The 22,673-nt window shown below is 37.3% G+C and overlaps 1 protein-coding gene across 4 annotated transcripts in view; it reads right to left on the reverse strand.

The window, feature by feature from the left end:
• Positions 1 to 22,673, reverse strand: part of MCTP1 (multiple C2 and transmembrane domain containing 1) — a 596,589-nt gene that overhangs the window by 55,857 nt on the left and 518,059 nt on the right. For all 4 annotated transcript variants that reach the window (XM_030816935.1, XM_030816928.1, XM_030816920.1 and 1 more), the window contains one exon: positions 19,038 to 19,091. In XM_030816935.1, coding sequence (XP_030672795.1) covers positions 19,038 to 19,091 — 54 coding nt within the window. The remainder of the gene's footprint in view (positions 1 to 19,037; positions 19,092 to 22,673) is intronic.

The following is a 22,673-nucleotide window of genomic DNA, read 5'->3' on the forward strand; positions in this document are numbered from 1 at the left end:
AGTTTATTTTTGCATGTGTTATCTAGAGATAAGCCAACCTGTAGTATTAGATTTCCACTGACATAATTGTGCATGAATTCTGATCTGATTTGATATTACATGGTGCAAAAGGTGACACATTTTCTCTAACATATCCCATTAGAAAGGGAAGAAATTGCCAAAGTATGAAATCTGAGGACCTTGATTCAGAAACTATATGACTTTGAGGTTAGCTCAATGGGAAAAAAAGAACTTGTTTGACTACTCCAGGCACTGAAGGCTGTGACAAGCAAACTACCAAGGGTAGCTATTCTGTTGGATAATCAATAAAATCTTACATTATCAGACTGCCACAGCTGTGTATTCGTTTATCATGTTGCCTTTGATGTCTCCAAAATATTTAAGTGTGCAATCACAAAGAGAATACAGATGCTGGCTCTTTCCAAATCATTGCTGATCAGGATACTTGGCTAAGACTCCAGAACAAAGAAATAGCATTTATGCACATAACATGCCAAACATTGATTTCAACACCCACATATGCTACCTAGGTACAGCAGAGAAACATTAGCTCCAGGGATATAGGAAATGGCTCCTAACTGAGCTCCTACAGTTCCTACAACAAAATTGTTTTATTTTTTTGAGACAGTATCACTCTGTCACCCAGGCTGAGTGCAGTGGCACGATCACAGCTCACTGCAGCATTGAGCTCCCCAGGCTCAAGTGATCCTCCTGCCTCAGCCTCCCAAAAGCTGGGACTACAGGCACGTGCCATCATGCCAGGCTAATTTTTATATTTTTCATAGAGACACGGTCCCACTATGTCACCCAAGCTGGTCTCCAACTCCTGGGCTCAAGCAATTATCTTGCCTCAGCCTCCCAAAGTGCTGAGATTACAGATGTGAGTCACCATGCCCAGCCCTACAACAAAAGTTTAGAGATATTAGTGATCTTCTAAATCCTATGATAAATGCCCCTGAACAAATCAATAAAATACCAAATATGAACTGTTGGCAATTTTAAATTGCATTTTCAAAATGCAGAAACTATTATGTTTTAAGAAGGAAATGTTCTGCAACCTCCTTTTATCACTTGACTTTTTATATTTGGCAGACAGTCCCAGTAGGTAAAGTCTGGCTTCCAGAACACAGACTGTTGGCATTTGGATCTCCTTTATCAAAGGAGGGCAATGGATGTCCATTACAATTTAGATCAGAATTTCCTACAGGATTCTTTGCAACTCCTTCCTGCTTCCCAACTAGCTTTGAGGGAGAGCTTAGCTAGAAAGTGAAATTTTTGGATGGAATTCTTATCTACAAACAAGATAAAAGAGTAATTGGGTAGTCCTTTCATGTTTTAGTGGAGACGTAGAAAATGACAATTCATCTTGTAAATCAAAAACAAAAATAAATATGCACAGGATAATAAAACTTGAATCTACCTGACAATATGAAGGCACCTTGTTTGTATAAATTTTGAGATAACTTAATCCAGTACTATGTGCTGATATATCTTGGATAAAGAGACTCTTGGGAGGCAATAGGCTCCGTATTTCTTAATGCTACATGACATCTATTAGAAGCTTTTGGTCTTGGGAAATTGTGGCCAATTTTATTTTCTACAGATGGCCACACAATATCTCCAATCCCATAGATTCTTATGCACTATGACCTTTATAATCCCCAGCAGGAGGCAGAATTGAATTACCCTTTCCTTAAATCTGGGCTGGCCTAATGTCTTGCTTGACTACTAAGACAATGTGGCAAACGTGACATTCTGGGACTTCCAAGGCTAGGTCATCAGAAGCCTTGCAGCTTCCACTGGGTCTCTTGAAATAACTTGCTTTAGGATTCTCCCTTTCCAAACCAAGCTGCCATGGTATGAGAAGCCAGCAGCAACCGCCAGACCAAGCCACCTTGAATGTGCAGCCAAGTTGAGCCTTTTAGATGGCTGCAGTCCCAGGCATCTGACTAGAACCATACGAGAGATTCAGGAAAGAGGAGACCCCAGTGAGCCCAGTCAACACAATGAATAATGACAGAGTGGTAAATTATTACTTTAGATCACTAAGTTTTGAGGAGTTTGTTATGCCAAAAATGGTGGGCTTTGGAGGCAGACAGACTAAAGTTTAAAGTCTGGTTGTTTCACTCTTTAATGACTTTTAATGAGTGACTTATGCCTCAGAGGTTTCTAGTCTTTTCATCTATAAAATAGTGACAGTAGTAGCAGCTTCTCAACTGATGCAAGTTCTTCCAGCATCATATTGTCCTAATGACTACTTGATCAAAGCCAAAAAAGCATGGTTACTATATGCCTTTCCCTCTGAACCAACTTGAGGCACTGAAAATATTTTTCCATTTACATTTGTCTTTCTTGTTTCCACGTTGGATCTGTGCTTACTTATGAAAGCATACTGAATGGGTAAAAGATACTCTGTATGGACCTGTGGCCATCATTTTTCCAAATGCTGTCAAGACCCAGTGCCTAGGAAGAAGACAGCCAGGCAGGCATATGGGACACATTCTCTGTCTATTCTGAGCAGAATGGGCTGTGGGTACACAAGTTGCATTCCAAGTGGCCTAAGTATCACCTCTACATGGGTCAACAGGCTTTGCTAAAACATCTCTGGGAAGGAAAATTAATTAGTGGATTTGTTTTCTGATCTCAGTTTCTTCACCACCAGACAAGCTACTAATTCCTAGTCTTAGCTTCTTTGTGAGACTTTCTAGGCTCACCTACTTCCCCATTATCTGATTTCCAGTCTTAGCTACTTCTCCACTAGCCAGGTTAATCTTCCTGATACTGGAGCATGGGAATGATATTTCATGTGCCAATATATAGAGTTATTGTGAATATCAAATAAGGTAAGAAGGGAAAGTACTTTGAAATATGTAAAGTGCTACACAAATATATCTCAGCTAGATACATCATGGTCATCCACAACATTAAAATCTCCTTTACTCTCTTCAACGTAACTTTTTTCAATAATCTATTAGCTATTTAAATATCTCTCAAATTTGTTTCTTTCTATTATCATTTTTACTGTTAAGTTAAAGATGCCTTTATTTCTTGCCAGAGCTGTTGTAAAACATCCTAGCATATTGCTCTACTTCAAGTCTCATTTCCTCCTTATCCCATTCTGTGTCCAGTTGCCAAAGTTCTCTTCTTAAAGCACACATTTCATCATACCAATTCTCTCCTTTAAAATTGTCTATGATTCCTCATTACTTGAAGAATAGAATTCAGACTCCTTAGATGATGTCCAAAGCCTTCACAATCTTAAATGTAGATTTCTAGTGTCATTTCCCTCGACTCTCCCTCCTGCACATTATGCTCCTATGATACTACATACTCCTTGATTTTATATACTAAACTTTCTGGTACATTCTCATTTATCCTTCGAGACCCAAATTAAATGTCAGTTCCTTTGTGGAACATTCACTGACAATTCTGTGAAGCTGGCTACCTTCCTGTTTTCTCACCAAAACTATTCATTACTTTATTATAACATTTTCCCATTGTATTATAATTATTGGCCTACCTAACCAAGGATCCCATCATACAATGACTCCTGGAAGGCTCATACTGTGTCATATTCATCTGTGTCTACCCAGTGACTTGTCTCTCAATATATGTTTATGGAACAAAAGCATCATTTTTCAATGAGAAAGACACAATAGCAAAACAGTTCAAACTTTATCTGAGGCTGAGCTTTAAGTAAGGAAGGGTAGCACTGTGAACTTTGAAAGAAAAAAGTATTTTAAAACTTTCTGAGACTTTGATTATTGCTATACAAAATTCATGTTTTATGTCAAATTATACTATTAAGACATCGATTTACACAGAGGGATATGAAATAAGATGTTGTATTTATCAGCCTAGATTAAGTTATGTTGCAGTCACAGAGACCCCCAAAATCATAGAGGCTTATAATCAAGATTTATTTTTTTTGTTTACATTACATGTCCATATGAGTTGGTTCCATGCCATCTTTACTCCAGGACTCAGGCTAAAGGAGTAGCTTCTCTGTGGATAGTGCCAGCCTTGTTGCAGAAGGAAAAGAGAGATGGTAGAGCCAAGGATGACTCTTAAACCTTTTGCTTGGATGTGGCCTGTGTCACCCAAAGCAAGTCACATGGACAAGTCTGATATCAGTATGCAGGGATATATATCCGTAATGCAGTCTGCCACAGATGCCATCAAAGGTAAAAAGGCAGGTGACATTGTCACCACCCTGTTAACAACTCTAGAATAGCTTCCCATTGATAAGAACCTAATTGATAAGAGCCCACCATGCTAACATCACTATAATCCATGCATCCTTTTTTACTTCGAGTCTGTAATACATGCATCCTTGTTTATTATGAATCTAGATTAAGTGGAAAATTTTCAACGAAAAAACAATACTACCACCAAAAGAAACTCATTTCACGTATAAAGACATATAGACTGAAAGTGAAGGGATGAAAAAAGATATTCCACACAAACAGAAACCAAGATTGAGCTGGAGTAGCTATACTTACATCTGATAAAACAGACGTTAAGTCAAAAACTGTAAAAGGAGACAAAGAAGGTCATTATGTAATGATAAAGGGATCAATTCAGCAAGAAGATCAACAACTATAAATATATATGCACCTAACACTGTAGCACCAAGACATATAAAACAAATATTAGATCTAAAAGGAGATAGAGACTCCAACACAAAAATAACTGGGGACTTCAATACCCTACTGTCAGCATTGGATAGATGACCTGGACCAAAAAAAAAAAAAAAAAAAAAAAAATCAAACATTGGATTTAAACTACACTTTAGACCAAATGGACCTAACAGACCTTTACAGAACATTTAATTGAACAGCTGCAGAATACACAGTCTTCTCATCAGCACATGGGACATTCTTCAGGATAGACCATATATTAGGCCACGAAACAACTCTCAACAAATTTCAAAAGATTTGAAACCATATGAAGTATCTTCTCAGGCCCCAGTGAAATAAAACTAGAAATCAATAAGAAGAGGACTTTGGGAACTGTATATATATATGGAAATGAAACAGCATGCCGCTAAACAACCACTGGGTCAATGAAGTCATTAAAAAGAAAATAAAAGATTTCTTATAACAAATAAAAATAGAAACACAACATGCCAAAACCTATGGAATACAGCAAAAGCAGTGCTAAGAGAGCCATTTATAGAAATAAATGCCAATATACATAAAGTAGAAAGATTTCAAATAATTAATGATGTACCTCAAGGAACTAGAATGGCAAGAACAAACCAAACCCAAAATTAGTAGAAGGAAAGAAGTAATAAAGATCAGAGCAGAACTAAACAAAATAGACAGGAGTGTGGTTGCTCATGCCTGTCATCTCAGCACTTTGGGAGGGCGAGGTGGGTGGATCACCTGAGGTCAGGAGTTTGAGACTAGCCTGGCTAACATGGTGAAACCATGTCTCTGCTAAAAAATACAAAAATTAGCCAGGTGTGGTGGCATGTGCCTGTAATCCCAGCTACTCAGGAAGCTGAAGCAGAAGAATCGCTTGAACGCGGGAGGTGGAGGTTGCTGTGAGCCAAGATCACACCACTGCACTCCAGCCTGGGCAACAAGAGGGAAACTCCATCTCAAAAAAGAAAAAAAAAAGGCACTAAACAAAATAGAGACTAAAAAATTACAAAGGATAAACAAAATAAAACATTGGTTTTTTTGAAAAGATAAAATTAAGCCATTAGCAAGACTAGCCAAGAGGGGAAAAAAAAGACTCAAATAAATCAGAATTGAAAAAAGACATTATAATTGATACCACAGAAATACAAAGGATTACTAGAAACTATTATAAACAAGTATATGCTAACAAATTAGAAAACCTAGAAGAGGCCTGGTGCAGTGGCTCACGCTTGTAATCCCAGCACTTTGGGAGGCTGAGGAGGGCAGATCGCCTGAGGTCAGGAGTTCAAGACCAGCCCAGCCAACATGGCAAAACCCCGTCTGTACTAAAAATACAAAAAAATTAGCTGGGCATGGTGGCAGGCACCTGTAATCCCAGCAATTCGGGAAGCTGAGGCAGGAGAATCGCTTGAACTCGGGAGGTGGAGGTTGCAGTGAGCTGAGATCATGCCACTGCACTCTAGCGAGGGTGAGAAGAACAAAACTCCATCTCAAATAGCAAAGACTTGGAACCAACCCAAATGTCCATCAATGATAGACTGGATTAAGAAAATGTGGCACATAGGCCAGGCGCGGTGGCTCACGCTTGTAATCCCAGCACTTTGGGAGGCCGAGGCAGGCGGATCACGAGGTCAGGAGATTGAGACCACGGTGAAACCCTGTCTCTACTAAAAATACAAAAAAAAAAAAAATTAGCCAGACGTGGTGGCGGGCGCCTGTAGTCCCAGCTACTCAGAGACGCTGAGGCAGGAGAATGGCGTGAACCTGGGAGGCGGAGCTTGCAGTGAGCCGAGATTGCGCCACTGTACTCCAGCCTGGGCGACAGAGCGAGACTCCATCTCAAAAAAAAAAAAAAAAAAAAAAAAAAAAGGGGCACATATACACCATGGAATACTATGCAGCCATAAAAAAGGATGAGTTCATGTCCTTTGTAGGGACATGGATGAAGCTGGAAACCATCATTCTGAGCAAACTATCACAAGGACAGAAAACCAAACACTGCATGTTCTCACTCATAGGTGGGAATTGAACAATGAGAACACTTAGCCATAGGGTGGGGAACATCACACACCAGGGCCTGTCATGGGGTTGGGGGAGGGAGGAGGGATACCATTAGGAGATATACCTAATGTAAATGACGAGTTAACGGGTGCAGCACACCAACATGGCACATGTATACATATGTAACAAACCTGCACGTTGTGCACATGTACCCTAGAACGTAAAGTATAATTTTTAAAAAAAGGCAAACCTAGAGGAAAATTCCTGGACACATACAACCTACCAAGATTGAACCAGGAAGAAATAGAAAACCTGAATAGGCCAATAAGAAATAGTGAGATTGAGTCAGTAATAAAATGTCTCCAAACAAAGAAGACCCCAAACTGGATAGCTTTACTGATTAATTATGGCAATTTATAAAGAACTAACAATTCTTTTCAAACTGTTTCAAACAATTGAAGAGGACGGAATTCTTCCTAACTCATTCTAGGAGGCCACCATTACCCAGATCCAGACAAGGACACAATAAAAAAAAAATTACATGCCAATATCCCTGATGAACATAGATGCAAAAATCCTCAACAAAAATACTAGCCAACTAAATCCAACAGTACATCAAAAAGATCATATACCATGATCAAGCCGGATTTATCTGAGGCATGCAAGGATTGTTCGACATCGGCAAATTAATAAATGTGATACATCACATTAACAGACTGGACAAAACCATATCATAATCTCAATAGACACAGAACAAGCATTTGATAAAATTCAACATCCCTTTATGATACAAACTCTCAACAAATTAAGCATAGAAGGAACATATCTCAATGTAATAAAGGCTCTATATGGCAAACCCACAGCTAATACATGGAATGGGGAAAAACCTGAAAGCCTTTCCTCTAAGAACTGGAACAAGACAATGGTGCCCCTGCTCACCACTCTTGTTCAACATAGTACTGAAAGTCCTAGCTAGAGCAATCAGGCAAAAGAAAGAAAAGACATCCAAATTGGAAAAAAAGGAAGTCAAATTATCCCTCTTTGCAGATGACATGATCTTATATATAGAAAAACCTAAAGACACCACAAAAAAATCTCTTAGAACAGATAAACAAATTCAATATAATTGTAGGATGCAAAATCAACATACAAAAATCAGTGGCATTTTTATACACCAGTAATGAACTAGCTAAAATAGAAATCAAGACAGTAATTCCATTTACACTAGCTACAAAAAACTAAAATACCTAGGAATAAATTTGACCAAGGATGTAAAGGACCTCTACAAGGAAAACTAAAAAATACTAATGAAAGGAATTGAAGAGGACACAAATGGAAAGGGATCCCATGCCCATGGATTTGAAGAATATTGTTAAAATGACTATACTACACAAAGCAGTCTACAGATTCAATGCAATCTCTATCAAAATACCAATAACATTCTTCTGAGAAATAGAAAAAACAATCTTAAAATTTGCATGGAACTATAAAAGACCCTAATAGCCAAAGCAATCCAGTGCAAAAAGAAAAAAGCTGAAGACATCACAATCCTTGACTTCAAAACATGCTATAAAGCTTTAATAACCAAGACAACATGGTATCGGTACTAAAACAGACACATCAACTAATAGACCAGAATACAGAGCTCAGAAATATATCCATATTTTTACAGCCTACTGATTTTCAACAGAGGTATGAAGAGCATAAATTGAGGAAAGGACACTCTCGTCAATAAATGGGGCTGGGAAAACTGGATATCCATATGCAGAAGAATAAAACTAGATACCTCTATCTCACCATACGCAACAATCACCTCAAAATGGATTAAAGATTTAAATGTTAAGATGTAAAACTATAAAACTACTAGAAGAAAACATAACAGAAATACATCAGGACATTGGTCTAGGCAAAGTTTTATGGCTAATACTTTAAAAGCACAGGCAGCAGAAACAAAAATAGACAAACAGGACTATATTAGACTAAATAGCTTCTGCACAGCAAAGGAAACAATAAGAATGAAGAAACAGCTCTCTTTTGCAACTATTTATCCAACAAGCGACTCGTAATAAGAATATACAAATAACTCAAACAACTCAACTAAAAAAACCCAAATAATCCAATTAAAAAGTGGGCTAAGGATCTGAACAGATATTTCTCAAAAGAAGACATACAAATGGCCAACAGACGTATGAAAAAATGCTCAATATCACTAAATACTGGAGAAATGCAAATCAAAACTACAATGAAATATCATTCCACCCAGTTAAATGGCTGTTATCAAAAACACAAAAAATAATGGATGTAGTCAAAGATGCAGAAAAAGGGAACTCTTGTGCATAATTGGTGGGAATGTGAATTAGAGCCATTATGGAAATCAACGTGGAGCTTTCTTAAAAAGCTTAAAATAGAACTAGCATATGACCCACAATCCCATTACTGAATATTTAGCCAAAGGAAAGGAAATCAGTATATTAAAGGGATTTCTGAATCCCCATATTCATTGCAGTGCTATTCACAATAGACAGGATAATAGGATCAACCTAAGTATCCATCAACATTTTAATGAATAAAGCAAATGTGGTACATATATACCCAATGGAATGCTATTTGGCCATAAAAAGGAATAAAATTACATCACATGCAGCAATGCGGGTGGGACTTGAGGTCCTTATGTTAAATGAAATAAGCCAGACACAAAGAAAAATATCACATATTCTCACTCATCTGCGGGAGCTAAAAATTTTGGTCTCATAGAAGTGAAGAGTAGAATAACAGTTACTAGAGGCTGGGAAGGGGGTGGGGTGAAGAGAGATTGGTTAATGGAAACAAACATACAGTTAGATAGAAGGACTAAGTCCTAGTGTTCAATAGCACAGTATGGTGACTATAGTTAACAATTTATATTTCGAAATAGCTAGAAGATGTGCAATATTCAACACTCAAAGAAGTGATAATTTTAAAGATGATATATATCTCAAATACCCTGATTTGATCATACATTAAAATATCACTTGTAATCCATGAATAGGTACAATTCTTATATATCAATAAAAAATTGAAAAAACCAGTAACCCCATGAGGTTTTCATATCTATTATAGCTTTATATTAATTGTGGAGTATGTAAGACCACAAAAATTATAGAACTTCTTGTGTGGCAAGATTCTAACCAATAGCAGCACAGACCAATAAAATTGAAAGAATTTTAGATGCCTCAATTGTCAAGTTTAGACTGCCTCAATTGTCAAGTTTAGACAAACTCAGACTGCCTACTCTAAAAATTTATTAGACTTTGTGGATCTTTTTCTTTATATAAAAACAGGTCGATTTTTAAACTCTGGGACTTTACTTGATTTTGGATTTGCCCCAAGAAAAAAAAGACTTGTATTGAAACTTTTAAAATAAATGAACCATATCACCAAGAAAGATAACTCAGATGCCACTGGATATAGTTCAGTGAAGCCACACATTTCTTGAAGTTGTGCCCTCACTGACATCAAATGATGTCAACTCTACAGATATTCTGACATTTCTTTAATATTTACCTTTTTGTATATAATTTAATGAAAGTAGATACCTCTATTTATATAGCCAACTCCTGTTGGCAAGTTCTTAAAATCAAAGAATTCCTACTTTGTGAATTTCTTTTAGAATCTGCAGAGTCAATGTCTTTAAAATGGTGAAGAATTTCTTTGCCAAACAAAGTTTCAGGCGGAATAAAAATCTTGGCACCCTGGGTTCAGATGGAGCATCTGTGATGCTTGGCAACACATCTGGTTCTGCTGCTTTGGTGAAGAAACATGCTTCTCATCTCAACATGCAGTGGTGTCAGCCGTGTCAACGACTCTGCCAGCGATCCTGAAAAAATCGTGTCTATTTCTACGAATGTTGTCAACCTCCCGAGAGCCAGGGCTGACACACTGCTATTTCGAGAGTTTTTGTCAAGAAAGGGGAATAGAAGAGGAAATTCACTGCTGCAATACAGAAGTTAACTAGCTTTCCAGAGGACTTGTCTTGAAACATTTGATTGACTCTCAAATGAAAGTTCTTTTTTGAGGCAAAGAAAATCCAACTATCAGAATAACCCAACAGGAAAGATTCCATTCATAGTTTGCTTTACTTGATGGACATTCTTACCAAATTATCTATGTAAATCTTTTCATTTAAATTATTTTAGCCCAACTGCCACTCTGGAGGGAATGTCGGAGACAGATATCTACCTAAACATTTCAAGACTGGAGAAGTGCTTCTGCAAAGTGGAACAAGGTGTAACAAAGCTTGACAGGTAGAAACCCACCACTAACCGGAATCACTAGAAAACTCTTTGAAAGCTATTTCTGTTTCCAATGACTTTAACATAGAGGCATGAGTATATAATTATTTTTTTAAAATATGATGAAGCATTAATGATGGAGAGTTTTCAAAAGATGATTGCAATACAATATGAATTCGACAAGGATTTTGGAGAACCCCAGGATTCCTCACCGTGCCTAATCCTCGTCTAATAAAGCCACAGCAGCTCCCATTTTGTTACTGTTTTCTTTCGCCAAGTCAGTGTTTCCAGCACTTATTGACATGAAACTGAAAAGCCATAGTCAAATGGATATCAAAGATAACAAGCCCACTGCTGCCTCAAAACTACTCCATAATATCACAATCAAGCCAAACACCACCCTTCTTGTAGAAGCTTGCTTTGGAATTGAATGAAACATTATTTTTTACTTGTAAAATTTGTATTTATCTCAGGTGTTTGAGGAAACAGGCATTAAGTTCAAGAGAACAGTGGTGAGGGCAACAAAGATGACTTTATAAAGATACTTTATAGTCTCTGTAAAATAATTCAATTTCCATGGCAAAAAAAAGCACATAAAAAAGTTTGTTTGTGTATATGTGCGTGCGCATGTTTTGTGTCCTCTTCTGGGGAGAAAGTGTAAATCTTCAGATTCTCAGTCTGTGACTTAAATAAGACTAAAACTCCCTGTCCTTTGAAGGGTAAAACATTTTAAGGAATGGAATGAATGTTGAGAAGTAAAATTCTTCAGCTGAAAGATGAAGTAAACCATGAATTGCTTCTCTATTCACCAGTTAATAATATAGACTTCAAAACCAGAAAGTATATGACTGCATTAAAAATGGGCAATAACCCACTCTCATTTTTGAGCAAGCTTTTCTAAAATCAAAATTAAGAAATTTGGATAAAAATATTTGCTTTGTTAGATACTGTTTTCAGTTTTCATATTATGTGAAAAATTGTGTAGCTGTACTTATATAGACCAGTGGGATGAAGTTAATAATGACAAATGAGGAACACAGATCTAGTGCTTTAAAACACAGTAGTATTGTTTGGAGAAGTATAGGAAATGCAGTTGGAAGTTACGTGTATTAGTTTTCTATTGCTGCTGTAACATGTTACTATAAACCTAGGTGCTTGGAAATCACAAATGTATTATCTTACCATTCCATAGTTCAGAAGTCTGAAATGGGTCTCACTGGGCTAAAAATGAAGATGTGGGCAGGGCTGCATTTCTTATTCAAGGCTATAGGGGAGAATCCTTTTCTTTGCCATTTCTAGCTTCTAGAGACATTTTCTTGGCTTGCAGCTCGCTTCCTCCATCTCCAAAGCCAGCAACAGCAGTCCCTACCCCCTACCAATTAGTTTGTGTTTTACCAATACTGTGCACCCTGTACTTTCCCAGTGGGTACCAGCTGTTCATTCTTGGTTATTTCTTGGTCTTTAGGTCCTTCTCATACTTGATGAGCCTGCGGGGTTCAGGTACATGCTTTCTTGGGCTGCAGATATAAGAGCTTGTATTTCCTGCCCTTGTAGACCATCCTGTGGTTCTCTTTCTCAGTCTGGTTAATGACAGTGAGAACAAGGGGGTTGGATTGTGGACCCTGTGCCACTTGTCACACTGTCAATGTGCAGCTGGGAGAGCTCTACCTTTAGGTGGTCCAGCTGTCTCAGAAGCTCTTTCTTCTTTGCCATGAAGGTCCTGAGGCTTGATCTTGGCCATGGCTTCACATGCAGCTGCCAGTTGCCATCTGCTCTGATGGCCTCTCCACTTGTGATTACATTAGGCCCAATCAGACAAACCAGGACAATCCCCCTATTTTAAGGTAAGATGATTAACACCCTTCATCCTATCTGCTACCTTAATTCCTCTTTGTCAGGTAGCACGACATCTCCATAGGTTCCAGGGATTAAGTCATGGGCATTTTTGATATTGTTCTGCCTACTACACAGTCCCTTAGTTGAAACTGTAGGAAAGGATTGGATATGCAGGAAAATAGTGAAGAGAAGTAGAAACCTAGAAATAAACAGTCTCTAGCTGGGGTGAAAGGTATATTCCCTTATTGAACTACCCTAAAGACTTAAAGATCATGTCTGAGGTAATCTGCATCTGTACTTTGACAATACCCCTTCCCCCAGAAAACCTAGTCATAAGGAAGGGTAAGGATGCCAAATTTGGAATCAGAAAAGTTGAGTGGTAGGTCTGGCTCTTCCACTTGTCTATATCCTTTAGCAATTCACTTAAGTTTGGCTGAACCACAGTCTCCTCACTTTAAATTAAGGGGGTTGAACTAGATTATTTCTTGGGTACCCTCCAGTTGTAATGTTGCTATGATTCTAGATGAAGTAGATAGTGTTTCTGCGGACTCAAAGTGAGTGGGCTATCAGCTCAATGGGTGTTTAAGCACCAACAGTTTCCCAAAGGAGAAATGGATCCTTCCCTGATTTTTAATCTTATTATTTGCTCTTCTCCCAAGTAGGAGAAAACAAGGAGAAAGAAATAGCCCTTGCCTGTCCAACCATCCCTCACCCCAGATCAGAATAGATAATAAGCAAACGGGATATATTATACTGTGACTGTAAAATATACCTCAGTTTATACCCCTGGCATGAGATGTTCCTATAATCTTTGAAAGAATATGATTTGGGAGGCTGGTTTTCCTCATTTGTTTGTTGTAGCATAGTTGGGTTATAGTATTGCAATAAATACATCCAAGGAACACAAGGACTGTTCCAATTTTGCTCTAGAGCATGGGTGGGTCTATGCGGTTTTGATGGCAGCCATCTTAGAATTCTGCCTAAGATTCACACCTTCCAATAGATATAGGATGATAGTCTCCCTCCCCTTGAGTGTGGGAGTGGATTTTGTAATATGATGGTGTATTAGTCTGTTCTCATGCTGCTAATAAAGACATACCCAAGACTGGGTAATTTATAAAGGAAAGAGGTTGAATTGACTCACAATTCCACATGGCTGGGGAGGACTCACAATCATGGCAGAAGGCAAGGAGGAATAAAGTCACATCTTACATGGTGGCAGGCAAGAGAAAGTGTGTGCAGGGGAACTCCCCTTTACAGAACTATCAGATCTCATGAGACTTATTCACTATCATGAGAACAGCATAGGAAAGATCCACTTCATGATTCAATTACCTTCCACCGGGTCTCTCCCATGACACATGGGAAATATGGGAGCTATGATTCAAGATATTATTCGTGTGGGGAAACAACCAAATCATATTAGATGAAATAGGTGGCCCCATGACTAGGCTGTGTTCTGTGGCACAATTGCCTTTAAGAAAAACAGATTATCTTTGATGGGCCTGGCGTAATCAGGTGAGGCCTTAAAAGGAACTTGTCTCTTCCTGAAGAGATTTGAAGTACGGGACAGACTCAACCCAACAGAGATTCTCCATTGATAGATTTAAAGATGGAGGAAGCCATGGAAAATGGCAACTAGTATCAGAAAGCCAGCAAGAAAACAAGGACCTCCGTCCTCCAACTATAAGGAACTGAATTCTATCAATACCCTGAATGAGTTTGGACATGGATTCTTCTCCAAAGCCTTCAGGTGAGAACTCAGCCTGACTGATACCTTGAATGTGACATCCTGAGCAGAGAACCCAACTGAGCTGTGCTGGACTTCTGATCTACTGAACCGAGAGCTAAAAAGTGAGTGTTGTTTTGAGCCTCTACCATGTGTGGCAATTTGTTATGCAGCAACAACAAACAAATGAAAACAATGCTATTCCAGTTAAATGTGGCTTAGGAATTTTTAAAAAGAAATATTTTACTTGTGCCTCCTTTCTTCTTGCCTTTCTCCAAAGCCTTAATCTTTTTCCCCACTGTGCAGTTATTTCATTGAATATAACTAGAAAATGCCATTTTGTCAGATTAAAATCTTCTCTCATATCACATCACTTATCGTCCCCCTAACCCCTCATAGTTCATTTGAGATGCCAGAGATGCCCAAATCTTGGGTATATTATATACATGTTTTAGGGCTGGAGAATCGAACCAGAAAACACAGATTTCAAGAATTAAAGCAAAGAATCTGTTTATTTTGAACTAACTCAGATATGTTTCATTTGTTACATCTAGTTCTCTTGAAACACAGTAACGTTGACATAATGGCTGAAGAAAAAGGAGAAGCAATGTAAGCATAAATGGCTGAATATTTTAATATCTTTTATCTCAATAAACATTACTAGAATGCCATGCATTTGAATCCATGCTTTTTCTGAGGAAAACCTGCATTTTATCTTCTGCTTCCTGGTATCGCAGCTGGATCTTATTACAAGGGTAGGATGCACCATGGGAAGCATGCCTAAACTTTTTAAACTACAAAAGGAAAACTGATCTTCATTAATTAGATGTCTAGATTATGCAGACTGACCACTGTATTATTATCTATAACATGGTGAAAAACACTATTATATGGCTTGTTGATAGCTCCACCTAGGTAATTTAGCTAAGCCTTATTTGCTAAGATATTCTATTAACCACAAAGGCAGGATTTGGTGTCAGGTCAAAAAATCAGATCAAACTGTGACTTTGTGGTTGATGGTTCAGAGAATGCTCTACAACAAAGGGAATTGAGAACGCAGTATGATGTCTTTCTAACATTTAATTCAGGAAAAATGTCATCTCCAGCACGGCTTAACATAGTGCTACTACATAATGCAGATAAGTGAAAATATTAACAAGTAAATGATTCATAACGAAGCCTCACCATGTAAAACCCGTATACTCTGCCTTTGTGAAAACCATGGAATTGGATTAAAAGAGAAGCCACCTAATTTTAGATTTAAGCAAATGTGAACAATGGGTTTGAGAATGAAGGGTAAGTCTGTGGATCACAAACCCTCACCTGAATAATGATTAGCTCTTTGAATAAAAAACAACTAAAATATATATATATATATATATATATATATATATATATATATATATACACATATATTTAAAAAGCCATAATCTGGAAGAACTTCAAAATCTAGGAATCCAGGTAAATAATGATTTAGCTTTTACCAACTTTAACCAAAGTCTTCCCTGGTGCTACAGCCAGTACTAAAGAAAAACTATTACAAAGCTATTATGTTAAGAATTACAATTTTGTCTGCTTCAACTTCTTATACCTGTGTCTTTGTCATGTATATAATTATGCAGAGGGAAAACACCCTAAGCTCAAATGAAATAAAAGATTTCAGTTTATGCCCACACGGACCTTGTCAAGTAGCCAATGACTTGCCCTTTCATTGTGAGTGACTAATATCAATGCTGGCTCTAAAGAAAGACACTTTTCATAATCGCCCAACAATCTGCTAAGTGAAAACATATGGATAGGCTTAGGGAACGCCTGCCAGGGGTCTTGGCGGAATGGAAAACAGGTGCTCTCATTCTGTGCCACGTAATACCCCATTTACCCTCAAGTCCAAAGGTTATAGGACTAATAGCTGCCTTGTGGTAATCAGGGAAAGCCAAGACACTGGTCCTGGTGAAACATCTGGGACATATTTTACATACTTCCAACATATGCTTCAGGTTCAATTAAAGTGAGGCTTTGGCACATTTATTAATCTTTTTTACTTTTATCCTATAAGAGGACCCACTGACCTGACCTTACTATTATACCATATGAGAAAACAGAAATAATGAGAGCTAGAGGTCAGTACCTGCTCGTATGGCAAAGAACACATTTGTTTTCTCATGAAATTCCATTACCCATGACTCTATACACAAACTTTAAATAAAGGAACCAACGAATTTTTTTAAAGTAGGAAATTACCTTTCTTCCACTCAGACACACTGATAGCCAAGACGTAACATTTACTGCTGCGAGAGCCTGTCGAGATGGAAGATGGAACCTTGCAGGATCCTTTCATATTTCCATTTCTTATAGGAAAAACTATATTTCAAGACGTCCACAAGATTCTTCCCTCTATTATTCAAACACTTAAAAGTCTACTGTAAATTATTACATTTGAGATTTTATTCAGATACAATTTTTATGCTATCAATTGCATTATGAGTAAAAAAGAAAAACCTCCTTTTTTATCGCTCAAATAAAAGGGATGGATTTATGAAAATCAGCTCACAGTCCTTTCACATGGAAAACACACTGCTTGTCGGCATCCTGTACAGAAGAATACAGTTGAATTCACACTGCAATTTAAGCACTCACTTTCAATCAACTTTGGTAACTAGATCTGAAAATGTGTTAGAAGCAGGATGTCAATTTCAGACTACCAAACACTAGATTACAATAGATGTTACTCCAGAGATTTGGTGTTGTTTCCCCCGGGCATGTTCCACTTGACATCTATGTTTTGGTGAGCTGGTTAACCAGGTGTGTCTATTTCTCATATCTAACATCCTCTCCATTAAAAATGGCCATAAAAAGGGGAGAGATTAGAAGTACAGAATATCAACAAACTGACTAAAAACATAGGTTGACTTCAAGCAGGGACATTAAGTACTAGACTTCACTAAGGGTTTCCATTTATTAACATTTCTGGGGAAACGCCTGCTGCTGGGATGGATCTTTATGGTAGCTTTAATAATAAAGCAGCAACAAGCAAGAGAAAATGGCCATAAATGGATGGCAGCTCAGTGTTTATCAGCAGAGAAATGATGATTCAGAGCTGGCATACTGAGTTAAAATACAAGCTCTCTACAGCTCTACAACTGACCTTAGCAATAAATCATATCATTTATTGCCAGAAGTGTATGCTCATGTTATTTAACATTAAAAACAAGCACATATGTGTTTTTGCAGGAAGGAGATTTTGTTAGTTTATGTTTGATGATGTTGCTAATGACTAAATGATGTACAGAAGAAAAATTTCACATAAAAGCTCTGTCGATTTAAAAATGTTTGAAATAGCATTAGAAGGGAGAAAGTGTGTGCATGTGTGTGTGCGTGTGTGTGTGTGTGTGTGTGTGTTTCTGTTTTCCTTCAAGCATTGAATATTAGGAAAAAAATCATGTGGAGAGTTAACTAATCACTGAATTTTTTGACATTTCTCATGCATGCTTCCAACACACAAATTATTTTATTTTTGGAGACACGGCCTTTGGTGGCACACAAATTCTTACATTGGGATATAACTGTACATCTTTACTGGAATCAAAGGTCAAGGGCATAAATTAAAATATACTGTTTTCCTCCTTTCTTAAAAAAAAATTCACTGCTTTACTACAATACAAGTCAGATTCTGGTGAACGTAAAAAATCTGGTTTTACATGGCAAACAATGTGGAAATAACTAACGATTTTCTCTCCTCTGCCTCCCAATCTCACCCTAGGACTTTTTAGATTTTAGGTCTGGAAATGCCCAGAGATGATAATGTAACAGCATCACTATCCTCCTTGCCATAGAAAGCAGTAGTTCCAACCCCAGCCACTGCTGCAGTGGTGCAAGATCATTCTAATTCCTGCCTCCAGTTGTCCCCCCTCCCTAGGGGACAACCAATCCAAGCCGTCCCAGAAACTGCTGTTATTTACTGTGGTCACCCTCCCCAAATCAACCAGCGATCAAATATAAGCCTCTCTGAATGGGCTTTCCTAATGGAGAAACCACGTGGCCATTCCAAACCTCGGCAACGGCGGTGAGCACTGGGGTTATTTAAATGTTCTCTGGAGCACTCGGCACATTCATGTCCTTTTGCTGAGCAATTGTTTGAAAATTACAGATGACAATATCCGTGTTCAACTCATGCAGGCTATTTTTTCACTTTCTTTTCCCCCAAAGCATGGCCCGATTTGTAATACTCAAGGTAGGACAAATTTTTGCCCTTCAACAACAGTCGTCACTGCTGTTATCTTCACGAGAGCTATCAAGTTCCAGACAAGCTGAATTATTTTTTTTTTTGTTCCTGGAAGAAAAATATTTGACCCAGCTCTGGACAAAAGCAAAGAGGATTTATAGCTTTCTCTCCCTCTTTGCAACATGCAGTGGCATTGTTAGGATGATAAACAGCACTGTCCAATTTTCTGGACTCAAACACTTCAACTCCTTTTTTAACTGTCTGTGAAAACAGTGTCATGTCTACATTTCCCCATCCCCAGGTACCCAAGTGCTGGGAAAGATAATTACCTTGTCATCTTTGTCATCTTCTTCTTCCTCGTCCTCTAGCATGTCCTCCACTACCTGCAGACAGAAACAGAAGTCGTTTTTTGTGCTCTTAAAGGAGAGAATTTTGTTCTGTCATTTTGAACCTTTTGGAAATGAAAACTTTATTAACATTTGAAACAGGCACACTGAGAAGGAATATTTGATCTAGAGATAGTGATTAGGAAAATGTTCTGCCTTTAATTGATTAAAACCACGGAACCAAATCCCAGTTAGGGGAACTGGATTTATGTGAAATGTTTTGTGACAACCTAAAGAATTTGAAATATGCATAAGGTAAACCAACATTAATTTGGGGGATGCTTTAAATCAGGAAATTTCCCTTCTACCGATTCTGCTGTCTGTATTAATCAGGCACTTTAAATTTAGAACTAGATAACTAGGCATGAAACAGCTCTGCTATTTCTAATTTACTTTTCACCAAACGCTAAGATTAAAAAACCATGTCTGTTAATTGATTCCATGCTGGTGGTCTATGGCATAAAACTAACAACATATTTTATGGCCCAAATTTTAATTCTTATGTATAAATGTCAAGTCTTGCCTCTCTCTTTTTGATTTCGTGGATTACCCAAAACTCTCGTTTTAATTCTCTGTGATTTTACACAAGAATATCATGAGAATGCATAGTATAATAAAATGAAACTTAAAATAATATATAATTACATGTGTATAGTGTGTGTATAACCCACATGGTTGGATGTGCATATATGTATTTTTTAATGGCTAGTTAGCCTGCCTCAGCAGAATGGAATAGTCATTTTGGATTTCCCAAATAACTTCCCTTTGCCTTGATCAACACATAACCATAGGCATTCAGAATGGGACTTCATTCCATTTCAGGCTTTTAAAAATGGTTTTCCACATTTCACAAACATACACATATGCACGCCACGGAAACCTACAGTTTAAAAAACTTTGGGAGAAGTGTTGTTATTCAAGTAAGACCCAAATTACTGTGTTTATGACATTTGATACGGTTTTTAAATTCCTGTGTTTTTTTTTTTTCTGATCCTGTATCTCTGAATAGACTCAAGAGAATCATGGTTATCAAATATTTTAAAACTTTTCTCCCAAAGCTCAAATTAGAGGACAGAGACACCTAGCCCTCCTTTCCTGTTTTTGTTTGTTTGTTTTTTTTGATACAAACAGGAATATTCTATGGGTGAACACTTTAATAACCAACACTGTATTATGAAAAGAATTACATAAAATGAGATAACATATCAGAACTCTGTTATTCCTAATAATTTTTCTCAAATATTCTAAAAGCATTAACTGATTTAAAAGCATAACCCAAACACAAACCTCCAGGTCTCATGAACGAATATATAATGAAAACATCTGACAACCTGTGAGACTGTTCCTAATTTAATGTCATGCTTTAAATCTTCTGTTAAATGGTAGAATTTTGAGGTCTTTCATTTGGACATTCAGCTTTCAAAAGAATCACAGTAGTGCAATATGCAGTTTTGCATATCTGATGAGAGCTTACACTTACTTGGGAGACATATAAAGCAATGAAGCTTCAACAAGAAAGATGGACTCTTGACAGTCTCTAACTATATTCAGCTACTCCATAGCAATTATTATAAACCCCTTTGTCCAAGGCACATAGTGCTAGGTAATGTGGGAATACACAGATAACCCACAAATACTTCCTGCTTAACTCCTATCAGCCCTCAAATGGCTTATAATCCAGTAAAATTTAAACAGGGTTGATCAGATAAGCTTTCATGTTAACCTTTCATTTCCTCATATTTAAAGTATTCACATCACAAATACAAAGACAATAGTGACAATATATAGTTGAAGTGATATATGCCAGGCTATTCCAAGTTGGGCTATTTGCGAGGGAGGTTCAAGATGGAAAAGAAGCTACATTGGTACATTGTGTTGCATCAGAAGAATTCACCTAACACTTGTAAGATTTTCTGAAATGATGGTTATTTTGTACCTGTAATAAAATTATCTTTTAGATTTAAATGAAGTATTTTTTTTTTGCTGAAATTACCCATGCAGATTGTTATCAAAAATCAAGGAAAATGAGATGAATACTATACTTTTACTCCTGTGAATAAACTCATTATTATAGCTACTTATAATTAAGAATGTATAATATGCCTCCTTTCTGCAGTACTTACTATCACATTTCAGGTGCTATGAAGGCAGAATGGTGGTGGGCTGTGCCTAGCAGATTGTCAGGTACATAATAGGTGTTCAAGAAATATTTGTTGATTGAGTGAACAGGTGAATGCATCATCTATCTTCATATCATTTAACACACTTTTGGGTAAAGTGTCTATAATGTATCTCACAGAACTGACTTAGTTCACCTGGAAGGACTTATACCTAATCAATGATGCAGATTTATAAAAGCAAATATTCAAAATGCTTTCAAACATTTGCCTGGGAATAGAACCCATGAATATTTAACCATTAAGGTTGGAGAATCTCTACTATCTTCAAATTAATTTTCAAAAATTCAAAATAAGATTAAGCCATAAACAAGCCAGTAGCTTAATTTACACATTTTACAGATCAGCTGTGGATCTTATGTTCAAGTATGACTCAAAGAGGTCTACAGAATCAGGCTCTTCATTTGCAAAACCCAAACTGTTCTTACCCTGCACAAGCGGGTAATTGGCTACGCACAATTGCTCCACAAATGTGCAGCCAGAACCACCCAATACAACCATTTGCTTTTACATTTGGCAGAAAAGCGTTGTGTTAGTGAGAGGCCTTTTTGCTGTGTTTTAGCGCTCTAGTGAGGGCCTTTCCCCTCCTCCAGTGCCTTTTTAAAGTTACATCATAAACATCTACAAGTGAGGATTTATAATACAGATGGTTTCCTATTGATGCCTTTAAGCTGCTTCAAAACATATCCCACTATTACATTTTGCTCAGGTGAAGCTGAAGGTGCCTTAGAAAATGGAGATGATAATAGCACCTATCTCACAGTGTTAAGGATCCAATGAGATAATGCATAAAAGTGCTTAATACAGTTCCTGTATCAAAGGAAGTACTCAAAAATGTTAGCTATTAATAAAAATAAAATATCAAGTTACTATTTTAAACATTAATTTTTGGAAATTAAATAATACATTTTTTCCTGGACAAAATATTCTGTGCTCTTAATGACACACAAAATTCTGATTCATGTTTTCACTGACCGTAAGAAACACATAGAGGGGTACAGGTAGAAGTGTGGATAAAGATTCCAAATTAAAATGATGATGCTTTCACAACTAATTTTCAGGCTTTAATGGTCCAGTGAAATGGATGGCTTTGAGGACAAGAGTGTCTCAGAAGCTGAGCTGTGCTTTAAGACATGAGCTCTAGCCAAATGCAATGAACATCGAAACTGCAAACTGAGCTTTTAAAAACAAACTGTATATATCACTGAAGTGCATTTAATGACTGCACAAAATTGCAACCCTTCCCAGAGAAATCAAATAACACCGCTATTTAGGATGAGAGTGCTGGAGTTTAACACTTAACTAAGGAAAACAAAAGAAAGGAGTCCTGGTATCAAATTCTAGCTCTTTCCTCTTCAAATAAAACCAAATAAGCACTACATCGTTTTGTTTTCAAGTATAC

Source organism: Nomascus leucogenys, chromosome 2, assembly GCF_006542625.1.
Source record: "Nomascus leucogenys isolate Asia chromosome 2, Asia_NLE_v1, whole genome shotgun sequence".
In the NCBI taxonomy this organism is placed as follows: Eukaryota; Metazoa; Chordata; class Mammalia; order Primates; family Hylobatidae; genus Nomascus; species Nomascus leucogenys.